At 36.7% G+C, this 12,321-nt stretch overlaps 1 protein-coding gene across 1 annotated transcript; it reads right to left on the bottom strand.

Moving 5' to 3' along the window:
* Positions 1-10,938: 10,938 nt before the first annotated feature.
* On the bottom strand, positions 10,939-12,074 carry LOC118643415 (olfactory receptor 4K1). Its single transcript, XM_036281491.1, has one exon. It carries the CDS (start codon positions 12,014-12,016, stop codon positions 11,084-11,086), a length of 933 nt encoding a protein of 310 aa, XP_036137384.1. The 5' UTR covers positions 12,017-12,074; the 3' UTR covers positions 10,939-11,083.
* Between the last annotated feature and the right edge of the window lie 247 nt (positions 12,075-12,321).

Genomic DNA, 12,321 nt, shown 5'->3' with positions numbered 1-12,321 from the left:
TTCTGGTTAAAATTAAAGGAGTTACAATTTTGTTGGATGCTGGTTTGAGGTCTAATGCTAAACACAGACACAAGCTCCTATCTCTTACTCCCTTCCCAACATGGCACTTGGGATTTCTCAGTTCTGACAAACGGATGTAGTACAGGATGGCAGCCTCTCCTTCCATCCAAATCTCCACCTCACTGACCTCTTTCCTCTTACTGTGGTCAAACCCCTAGGCATAGATGTAGTTCCAAGAGGTGTTTCTGCTTCAGGAATGTGTGAATGAGATAGCAAGAAGGGAAAGTTTGAAAAATCATTTGTGTAGTATGAACCCATGTGTGTTTAACAAAAAATATTATTATATATGCATAGGAAATCCCAGAAAGAATATACCAGGCACTTAGTTTAGGGGAATGTGAATGTGAGGAGCAAGTGGAGAGGGGGATTCCTATGACTTTTTACTCCAGGTCCTTCTTGACTGTTTAAGTACCTATTATTTTTTAACCAAGAATATGATATCACCAACCCAAAACAAAGAGCCTCTCTTCATTTATCTGGTAAGTCAGTTACAGGTATGTTTACTTTGCTATTAGAGTCAAAGCATATGTAGTGATGAACACAATTAGAGAAACAGAAGGAAAATTCAAATGGAAAACACGTCAAGCACTGTGGACTTAAAAGTTCAGTGTAAGTGTACCTGTCAGCAACAGGTCTCAAATAATGTGAAATGCCTTCCTAGTCAATTAGCATTGCTCCTGAATTCCCTCTTCCAGGTTACCTTACTCCTTCTTACGTAGAAGAAAAACAAGAAATTACATATGAAGACCAGTATGTGGGGAAGTTTTTGTTAATGCAAACTACATCTTTAAAAAGCTATACTAACATTTAGGCACTATTCTCTGGGAATCTGTAGTTGGAGAAAATGTTTCACAAACTTTCGAGTAGTTGTCTCAAAAATGAAACTACTGAAAAAGCCTCATTCTCAGTGAGAGGTGGGAAAGCGAGCAAAGCAAGGTTTTTAATGGCCAGAGTGTATACAACTGAGCTGGTTTTAGTTAAGCAATTTCTTCATTAGTTTTCTAGGCCAAAGATCATAACTGCTTTAGACTACCAAATCCAAAACAAAACAAACCTTCACACCTTATCTAACTCTCTAAACTTACCCTATCCAAAACAGGGACCATTTACTACATGTGGTTAATTAATGCTAACATGAAATTCAAACTCAAAGGTAGGTTTAAAATGCATACAGGAGACAGCTGTACCACAGATTAGCCCATGCTGCTCAGATATCCCATCTGGATGCCGAAAATAGCTTTTGATGCTTTGCGGACTCTCATTTGACCCCAGGGCTGTGCTAAATTAAAAACAGAGAGCATGGATTCCAAAATGGTGGCAGAGTAAATGAAAGCTACACAGACCATCTCCCAGGACTAAACTGGAATTATAACTAAAATAAAGACAAATTATTGGGAAAAAGCAACAAAAAAGCAGCTAGAAAGGACCTATATAACCAGAGACAAGAAAAAAGAAAACTGAATCAAGCCTGGTAGATATGTGGAGGTGCGAGAGGGCAGGCCGGGAGCCCATGGACAGCAGCTGTTTTAGCTGTGAGCAGCTTCCTCAGGGTTAAAATCCCAAGCTGGCTCCACAGCACAGAGGGATGGGACAGAGCACTAAATTAGTTACAGTCACTCATCTTGGGTTCTGGGAGAAGGAGGGAAGACTGGACTGCAACTGTGTGAGGGCACTTGGGATTTGAAGGGTGCTCAGAATTTTTGCTGAGTCATGGCCACACAGGATGATGGTGATCTTGCTTTGGGAGCCCCTTCCCAGAGCCCTGGGGAGAAGCAGCAGCTCCTCCCTCAGAGATTTAACCCCATCCAACTGGGCCAGAGAAATGCAAATTTAGTCTCATTAACAACTAAAATCTGCCCCACCATCTGGAAATCCTCTTACTCTGCAGATCTGAAGGAGTTTTTCATTTAGTAGAGGGTTACAGCCCAAGGCTCATCAAGTAACTGAGACTAATAGCCTCCAGGCAAAAAACTAGAGGGTAACTGAACCTTTTTCTGGGCTTGCAAATCTACTCAGGAAAGTAAGGCATGACAGTGGTGTTTACCATGGGGCCTCCCACACTCATCCAAATCCAGTAGACGGAGCCACAAACAGCAGAACATCAACACCCACAGAAAAAATTTGGTAGGCTCCAAAACCCACTGAGATAGCCAAAATAGTGAAACAAAAAAACAAATCCCAAATGAAAGAATAAGAGAACTCTACTGAAAATGAGATAAATGAAATTCAGTTAAGCAAGTTATCAGAAGTAGAGTTCAGAGTGATGGAAGTACTTATCTGGATTCATGGATTGTAAGAATCAACATCATTAAAAATACCCAAAGCAATCTATAGATTCAATGCAATCCTCATCAAAATACCAACGACATATTTCACAGAACTAGAACAAATACTGCAAAAGTTTATATGGAACCAAAAAAAGACCCCAAATAGCCACAACAATCTTGGGGGAAAAAAAGAACAAAGTAGGTAAGATCACAATACTGAATATCAGGTTATAGTACAAAGCCACTGTAATCAAAAGAGCCTGGCACTAGCACAAGAACAGGCATATAGATCAATGAAACAGAACAGAGAATCCAGAAATTGACCCAAGACAATATGCTCAATTAATATTTGGCAAAGTTGGTAAGAGCATACAATGGAGTAGAGAGCCTCTTCAATAGAATACGAAGGCATTTGAAACAACAAGTGTTGGCGAGGGTTTGGAGGAAAGGGAACTCTAGTACACTGCTGGTGGGAATGCAGACTGGTGCAGCCACTATGGAAAACACTATGGTGTTACCTCAAAAAATTAAAAATTGAACTCCCATTTGACCCAGTGATCCCACTTCTAGGAATATATCCTAAGAAGTCTGAAACACAAATCAGAAAGAATATATGTACCCCTATGTGCATAGTAGCAGTATTTACAATTGCTAAAATCTGGAAACAGTCCAAGTGTTCATCAATAGATGAGTGGATAAAAAGCTGTGGTACATGTACACAATGGAATACTATGCAGCTGTAAGAAAAAAAGCTATTTTATCCTTTGAGATGGCATGGAAGGACCTGAAGAGTATCATGCTAAGCGAAACAAGCCAAGCAGAGAAAGACAAATATCACATGATCTCACTTATTTGTGGAATATAATGAACTAAACAAACTGCTGAACAAAATTAACCCAGAGACATAGAGGTGGGGTACAGACTGACAAGCCTCAGAGGAGGGGGTGTTGGGGGTGGGGGAAGAGATAAACCACAGAACTTACATGCATGTATGCATGACCAATGAACATAGACAACAAAGCTGGGAATGAGGCAGAGGGTACGAGTAGGAGGGTGTCAATGGGGGAAAATGAGAAACATCTGTAACAAAAACAAATTAATAAATAAAAAATTTTTAAAAAGCAGTGGTACATATATACAATGGAATAATATGCAGCTGTACGAAAGAATAATCTCTTATCCTTTGAAACAACATGGAGGGACCTCGAGAGTATTATGCTAAGTGAAATAAGCCAATCAGAGAAAGTTAAATACCACATGGTCTCACTTATTTGTGGAATATAATGAACAAGGTGGGCTGATGAATGAAATAGACAATAGACCCAGAGACATAGAAAGGAGTATGGTTCAGACTGACAAACCTCGGAGTAGGGGAACGGGGGGTATGGATGAGTTGAACCAAAGAACTTATATGCATGTATGCATAACCAATGGATATGGACAACAGTTCTGGGGCAGTGGGTGAGTGGGTGGGGGGAATGGTAGAGAGGATGGTGTCTAGGGGGAAAAAAGGAGAAAAATCTGTAACAAAAATAAATTAATAAAAATTAGACCAAAAAAACCCCACAAAAGAACAACAACAACAACAAAAATGCGTAAAGAATTAGAAGACAGGTACCAAAAAGAGAATGTGAAATATCTCATTGATAACTTTCGCATTAATTACATGTTCAAAATTGTTTTTGAAAATTGAGTTTAACACAATATAATATTAAAATTAATTTCACTTCATATTAATTATATGTTAAAATAAATTGGATGAAGTAGAATATAATATTAAAATTATTATCACTGATTTGTTCTTACTTTTTAAAAATATTTATTGTTGAGAGTATTACCAATGTCTCCTCTTTTTTCTCCTCCTTGCCCTTTACCACCCAGTTTCTGCCCTGCCCCAGGCCTTCACAAAGCTATTGTCTATGTCATGGGCAATGCATATATGTATATAAGTTCTTTGGTTAATCTCGTCCCACTTCCCCCACATGTCTCTTTTCTCTAAGATTTGTCAGTCTGTTCTATGTTTCCATGCCTCTGGTTCTATTTTATTCATCAGTTTACTGTGTTCATTAGATTTCACATATAAGTGAGATTGTGTGATATTTGTCAGTCTCTGACTGGCTTATTTTACTTAGCATAATACTCTCCAGGTCCCTCCATGCTGCCTCAAAGGGTAAGAGATCCTTCTTTTTTACAGCTGCATAGTATTCCACTGTGTAAAAGTACCACTACCTTTTTATCTAATTATCTATTGATGGGCACTTGGGCTGTTTCTAGATCCTAGCTATTGTAAACAATACTGCTATGAACATAGGGGTGCATTATTCTTTCTGATTGCTGTCTTGGGATTCTTAGGATATATTCCTAGAAGTGGGATCACTGGATCAAATGACAGTTCTATTTTTAATTTTTTGAGGAAACTACATTATTTTCTTTTCTTTGTTTTGTTTTGTTAATCCTCAGCCTAAGATGTTTTTCACAGATTTTTTGATAGAGCAGAAGGGAAGGAGGAAGGAAGGAAGGAAGGAAGGAAGGAAGGAAGGAAGGAAGGAAGGAAGGAAGGAAGGAAGGGAGGGAGGAGGGAGGGAGGGAGGGAGGAGGGAGGGAGGGAAGAAACATGGATGCAAAAGAGACACATTGATGGTTGCCTCCTGCATAACCTCAGGGACTGAACCTGCAACCCAGGTATGTACCCTTCCTTGACTGGAAATCAAATTCATGACCATTTGGTATAAAGGCTGACACTCCAACTGCTGAGCCAAATGGGCCAGGGCTCTACACCATTTTCTATAGTGGCTGCACCAGTCTGCATTTCCACTAGCAGAGTACTAGAGTACCCTTTTCTTCACATCCTCACCATTACTTGCTATTTGGTGATTTGTTGATGGTAAGTATTCTGACAGGTGTAAGGTGATACCTCATATCCATTTAAATTTGCATCTCTCTGATGACTAGTGCCGTTGAGCATTTTTTCATATGTCTTTTGGCCATTTGTATGTCTTGTTTGGAGAGGTGTCTCTTCAGGTCCTCTGCCCATTTTTAAATTGGATTCTTTTAGTTGTTGAGTTGTATTACTATATATCTTTTGGAAATTAACCCCTTATCTGATGTATCATTAGCAAATATGTTCTTCTATATAGTGGGCTGTCTTTTTATTTTGATGCTGCTTTCTTTTGCTGTGCAGAAGCTTTTCTTTTCATGTATTCCCATTTATTAATTTTGTTCATTGTTTCTCTTACCCTAGGCAATGTATTAGTGAAAATTCTGCTATGTGTGATGTCTAAGATTTTTCTGCCTATATTTTCTTATAGAATTTTTATGGTTTCACAAATTACATTTAAGCATTTTATCCACTTTGAGTTTATTCTTGTGTATGGTAAGTTGGTAGTCTAGTTTTTTTTTTTTTTGCATGCACCTGTCCAATTTTCCCAATACCATTTATTGAAGAGACTGTCTTTTCTCCATTGTATGGTCTCGCCTCCTTTGTGTAATATTAATTCCACATAATGTCTTGGGTCAATTTCTGGGTTCTCTGCTTGGTTCCATTGATCTATATGCTTATTCTTGTGCCATTACCAGGCTGTTTTGATTACAGTGGCTTTGTAGTATAACCTAATATCCAGTATTGAGACCCCTACAACTTTGTTCTTTATTTTTAAGATTGCTGTGGCTATTTGGGGTCTTTTTTGGTTTCATATAAACTTTTGGAGTATTTGTTCTAGATCTTTGAAATATGTCATTGGTACTTTAATAGGAATTGCATTACATCTATAGATGATTTGGGTAGTATAGACATTTTAATGATGTTGATTCTTCCGATCCATAAACAGGGCATATGCCCCCACTTTTTTTATATCTTTCTCTATTTCTTTTTTTAATGTCCTGTATTTTTTCTGAGAACAGGTCTTTTATTTCCTTGGTTAAATTTATTCCTTGGTATCTTAATTGTTTTGCTGCAATGGTAAATGGAATTGTTTTTTTTTTGTTTCTCTTTCTGAATGTTCATTATTGGTGTATAAAAATGCCATCAATTTCTGGATGTTAATTTTGTATCTTTCTACTTTGCCAAATTCATTTATTAAATCTAACAGTTTTTTGGTGGAATCTTTAGGGTTTTCTAGATACAATATTTTGTCATCTGCGAATAATGACAGTTTTACTTTCTCTTTTCCAATGTGGATGTTTTTTCTTTCTTTTTTTTATCTGATTGCTATCGCTAAGACTTCCAGTACTATGTGGAATGAAAGTGACGAAAGCAGACACCTCTGTCTTATTCCTGTTCTTAAGGAACATGCTTTTAGTTTTTGCCCATTGAGTATGATTTTGGCTGTAGGTTTGTCATATATGGCCTTTATTGTGTTGAGGTATGATTCTTTTATTTTTTAAATATGTTCTTAATGATTTTTTAGAGAGAAGAAGGGAGAGAGAGCTAGAAATATCAATGCGGGGAAAAAACATCAATAGGCTGCCTCCTGCATGCCCCCTACTAGGGATCAAGCCTGAAACTTGGGCATGTGAACTGACTGGGAATTGAACTGGGACCTCTCAGTTCATGGGACAATACTCAGTCCACTGAGCAACACCGGCCAGGCTGATCCTTCTATTCCCACTTTACTGAGAGTTTTTTTTAAATGGGTACTGGATTTTGTCAAATGCTTTTTTTTTTTTAGCATCGTTTGATATTATCATATGATTTTTATCCTTCATATTGTTTATGGGACTTATTATGTTTATTGATTGCAAATATTGTATCAGCCTTGCATCCTTGGGATAAATCACACTTGATCTTGGTGAATATTTTTTATAATATAGGATTCGATTGGCTAATATTTTGCTGAGGATTTTGGAGTCTATGTTCATCAGGGATATTGGCCTGTAGTTTTATTTCTCTGTAGTGTCTTTATCTGGTTTTGGAATTAGGATTATGATGGCCTCATAAAAAGAACTTGGAAGTCTTCCTTCCTCTTGAATTTTTTGGAATAGTTTGAGGAGAATAGGTGTAATTCTTCTTTGAATGTTTGATAAAACTCCCCTGTAAAGCTGTCCGGACCCGGGCTTTTGTTTGATAGGAGTTTATTAGTCACTGTTTGAATTTCCTTGGTTGTTATTGGTCTGTTCAGGTTTTCTGACTCTACCCTGTTGAGTTTTGAAAACTTGTATGATTGTAGGTATTTGGCCATTTGCCCAGGTTGTTCAATTTGTTGGCATATAATTGTTCATAGTATTTTCTTACAATCGTTTGTATTTCTGTGGGGTCAGTTGTTACTTCACTTCTTTTATTTCTGATTTTATTTATTTAGGTCTTCACTCTTTGTTTCTTGGTGAGTCTGGCTATTTATCTTTTCAAAGAACCAGCTACTGGTTTCATTAATCTTTTTTTTTTTTTTTTATCCTCACCCGAGGATATTTTTCCATTTTTTGTACAGATAGAGTGGGAGGGAGAGAGAGGAAGGGAGGGAGAGAGAGAGAGGAAGGGAGAGAGAGAGAAACATCGACGTGAAGGGACACATCGAGTGGCTGCCACCCGCACGACCAACCAGGGCCGGGGACAAACTGCAACCGAAGTACGTGCCCTTAGCGGGAACCGAACCCGGGTCTCTCCGGACCGCAGGCCGACGCTCTAACCGCTGAGCCAAACTGGCCAGAGGTGTTTTTGTTTTTGTTTTTAGTCTCTATGTCATTTATTTTGCATTATGTTTTATGGGTGAACCAATAATATATTTAAGGAGTCTACATTGATAAACATTTAGGTTTTCTATGTTTATATATTTTTCCATAGTTCTTCTTTTTTCTTTTTATTCTCACTTGATGACTTTTTTTTTTTTTTTTTTTTGCATTTATCTTCAGATAGAGCGGGAGGGAAGAGAGAGCTAGAAACATCAACGTGAGAGAGACACATCGACGGGTTGCCACCCGCTCAACCCCAACCGGGGCGGAGACCAACTGCAACTGAGGTACTGCCCTTAGTGGAAACCGAACCTGGGACTCTCTGGTCCACAGGCTGACACTCTAACTGCTGAGCCAAACCAACCAGGGCCCATAGTTTGTTCTTTTTTTTTAATCCTCACTTGAGGACATTTTTTCATTTTTTGTTCAGATAGAGTGGGAGGGAGAGAGAGAGAAGAGAGAGAGAGAGAGAGAGAGAGAGAGAGAGAAACATCTATGTGAAAGGGACACATCGAGTGGTAGCCACCCGCACGACCCAACCAGGGCCAGAGACAAACTGCAACCAAAGTACGTGCCCTTAGCAGGAACCAAACCTGGGTCTCTCTGGACCACAGGCCGACGCTCTAACCGCTGAGCCAAACTGGCCAGGGCCCATAGTTTGTTCTTAAAGCAATGCTTGCAATAATTACTATGCACATATTTTGTTTTACGTATGTGTGGGTATATCTGTAATATAAAATACTAGAAGTATAACTACCAATTCAAACTTTTAAAATGTTAATGACATTGAAAATTTTCCTTTGTATATTGTACCAATTTAGAGATTTAATAACAAAGTTTGAAGTTTCCTGTTTATTCAAAGCCTTGTCAACTAGCATATTTTTAGATCTTTGGCAATCATATAAATGAACAAGGGAATCTCACTGTCCTTATATTTGCATTTTCTTGTATATTAGTTCTAGCATTTACTCATATATTTAAGATTAACTTACATTGTATTAATAATAACTGCCTATTCATATACTTGCTAATATTTCTATTGGCTTTTTGGTCATTTACTTACTGATTTGTAAGAGCCCTTTACAAATTAAAGATATTGCCTTAAGAACAATACTACTTTTCACCTAGTTTTTCTTTGGACTTCATTTATGATAGGCTTTAAAACAAAACAAAACATAAACCTCTGTGGAAAACTGTATAGTGGCAGAAGGAGATTTGACTTTGAGTGATAAACCCACGATGCAATATAGAGATGATGTATTATAGAATTATACACTTAATATCTATATAATTTTATTAACCAATGTCACTCCAATAAATTTAATTAAAAAATAAAAATGCATAACAGGAAAAAAGACAATTATGTAGTCAGATTTAGACTTTATCTTACTTTATGGCTTTTGAATTTTTGTCAAACTTAATGTGATAGGTTATGGGTGCGTCTGATCAGTAAAAACCCAAATAAACCAATGGTAAAGTAAGAATTAGAAAATTGAAGAATGTATCTTTGGCACTACAAGGAACTGACCAAGTTAAATAGCCACTCATAAATTCTAATCTCCTCCCTCTTTCTTCTGCTGCTCCCCCCCCCACTTTCCCCGTGTACCCCCTGCCCCTCTCCCTCATTATGAGAATTCTGAGAATCGGAGCAGTGAGATGATTGATTTTTCGAGGGTATTATCAACACCTCTCCGTTTTCACCAGCAGGGCAGAATTAAAAGGGAAAAAAATACTACCAACAATATCATTACTGCTTTAATTATATATTTTAATTATATATTTTTATTATATATTTAAAATGTTTTGGCACTGTATGAAAACATATAAAGGGCAGTCAAATTTAAAAGGTCATTACCATGTATAACATTGTACAAATGAAGTTGACCAAAAGACTAAGTTCCAAGAAAACTTAACTAAATAGTATCATGGTTCAAAGAGACTGTATGTCTATATCTAAAACTCAGCTTACACTAAGACTTAGCATGCAGAGTTAATATCTATGCACATAGCCACTAATTTATGCCTTATAGTATGCTTCAAATACTGAATCCAGAGTCTTGAATGCAGGCTTTCTATTTCCTGGTAAGCAATTCTCTTTTTCAGTGTTAGAATACATTTAGTCTGTCTGGTATAAGGCCTTTTTCATAATGTAAATCTGGGGAGAAATACATAATAAGACTTTTGACAAGCAAATAAAACAAAAATTAATAGAGTTGAAAATCTAAATTAAAGGTATATGAATTTTACTTTCCTTTTCTGTTTTCCAAGCAATATGAAAAAATAGATTTCAGATTTGATCTTCAGTTGCAAATAATTTTTGTTACTTTGTGCATTTATATGTTTTAGGTACTTATAATATTAACTTTTTCCCTCAATTTAATTATTCAATATCTGCCATATTTGCAGTTTCAAAGATATTTGCAATTTTCTGTGAATAATATGGAATTTATTGTAATCAAGATATCCTACTTAAAATAAGTAAATTTGGAAAATACATATGCTGCTGATAGCACCAAATATGTAGAAAAAGTTTTATAATGAGTATTAGGGAAAATTATATATAACCAAATGTATAACAACCAAATTAGAAATAACCAAATAGTCAATACACAGAAGAAGATAAGCTAGTAAATGTACATTAATGAGGTGAGATCTATGTTGTAAAACAATTTTTTTTATTATGTCAATATATAAAATGTCATGAATAAGTTGAATGACGATATCAGAAACTCAATTGGCTTATACATTTTGATTGCAAGGTACAAAATATCATTTCAATTGAAGAGAATCACAAGTTTAGTAACATGCATTTTATGTAGATTAGACTCTAAATTTCTAATAAAATATTTAAAAGGATTATTAAATGTTTTAAGAGAGTTTGTACTTTAGAATTATAAGTAATAAAAGTTGGTTTAAGTTATCTTTAAATATTAATCCAGGAACTGATTTTATGCAATTTCCTTGCACTTAGGACAAAAATCCAATTCTATAACTCAATAACCCATGTCATTAACAAAAGTAATTGGCATGATGCAGTGATCCAGTGGAGGCTCTTCATTCTCTTTCAAGGTTACATTCCTTCACAGTGATCCTTAGTTTTTCCAATTCAAATGACGACTTCTTAACTTTCGCATGGCTGATTTAACATCTTCATTCCTCAGAGAGTAGATGATGGGGTTCAACATGGGTGTACATATGGTGTAGAACACAGAAAGGAACTTATCCATAGAAAGTCTGCTAAAAGGCCATATGTAGAAATAAATGCAAGGCCCAAAGAAAAGAATCACCACTGTGATGTGAGCAGTTAATGTAGAAAGTGCCTTGGATGACCCACTGGAGGACCGGCGCCAGACAGTGATCACAATGATGGTATAGGAGATCATTAAAGCCAGAAAACAGCTCAATGATATCAGGCCACTGTTAGTTAGTATCATAATTTCTATCTCATAAGTGTCCATGCAAGCCAGCTCTATCACTAGGGGAAGGTCACAAAAGAAGCTGTCTACCTCATTGGGGCCACAGAATGGCAGGTTCACTGTAAAAGCCAAGTGGCTCACAGAATGAAGAATACCCACCGCCCAGGAAATAAACACAAAGATTAAACACAGTCTCCGATTCATAATTGTGCTATAGTATAGGGGCTTACAGATGGCTATAAATCTGTCATATGCCATAGCTACAAGCAACATCATCTCACTCCCAACAAAACTGTGAAGAAGGAATATCTGGGCCATGCAACCCTCAAAGGAGATAGTCTTGTACTCAACAAAAAAGTCCACAAGCATCTTGGGGGTTGCAAAGTTTGATTGGCAGATATCAATGAAAGAAAGGTTACTGAGCAGGAAGTACATAGGAGAATTCAATTGGGAGTCGGAGGAAATGATAACAATAATCATGATGTTGCCCAACACGGCTGTCACGTACACCGTAGAGAAGATGGCAAAAAAGAAAAGCTGAAGTTCCCAAGAAGTAGAGAGTCCCAGAAACACAAACTCAGACACCACTGATTCATTTGTGTGAGCCATGTATCCAATCTACAATGACCTAAATTGAAAAAAGAATCAGGAAAATATCACACAATGACTGGCACTATATCTAGTATATATACAAAAGGAAAATAACCAGTTTGAATTAAAAGTCAATTTAATTTAATGAAGTAATATAAAATTGGACTAATAGCTAACATCTATGACTGCTGTGAAAAGAGGGAGAGGTGTGAAGAAAGAGGATTAGATTTGGTGATACTGTGAAAATTTCTGTGAAGATCAAGCACATTTCTTTCATCCTCTTAGCAATCAATTGATTAATAAGAGTTAACCTTCCAACAGTA

The sequence above is a fragment of the Molossus molossus genome, unplaced genomic scaffold (genome assembly GCF_014108415.1).
Source record: "Molossus molossus isolate mMolMol1 unplaced genomic scaffold, mMolMol1.p scaffold_m16_p_1, whole genome shotgun sequence".
NCBI lineage: Eukaryota > Metazoa > Chordata > Mammalia > Chiroptera > Molossidae > Molossus > Molossus molossus.
The sequence above is the reverse complement of the archived record's forward strand: the minus strand, read 5'-3'. Positions and strand labels throughout refer to the sequence as shown.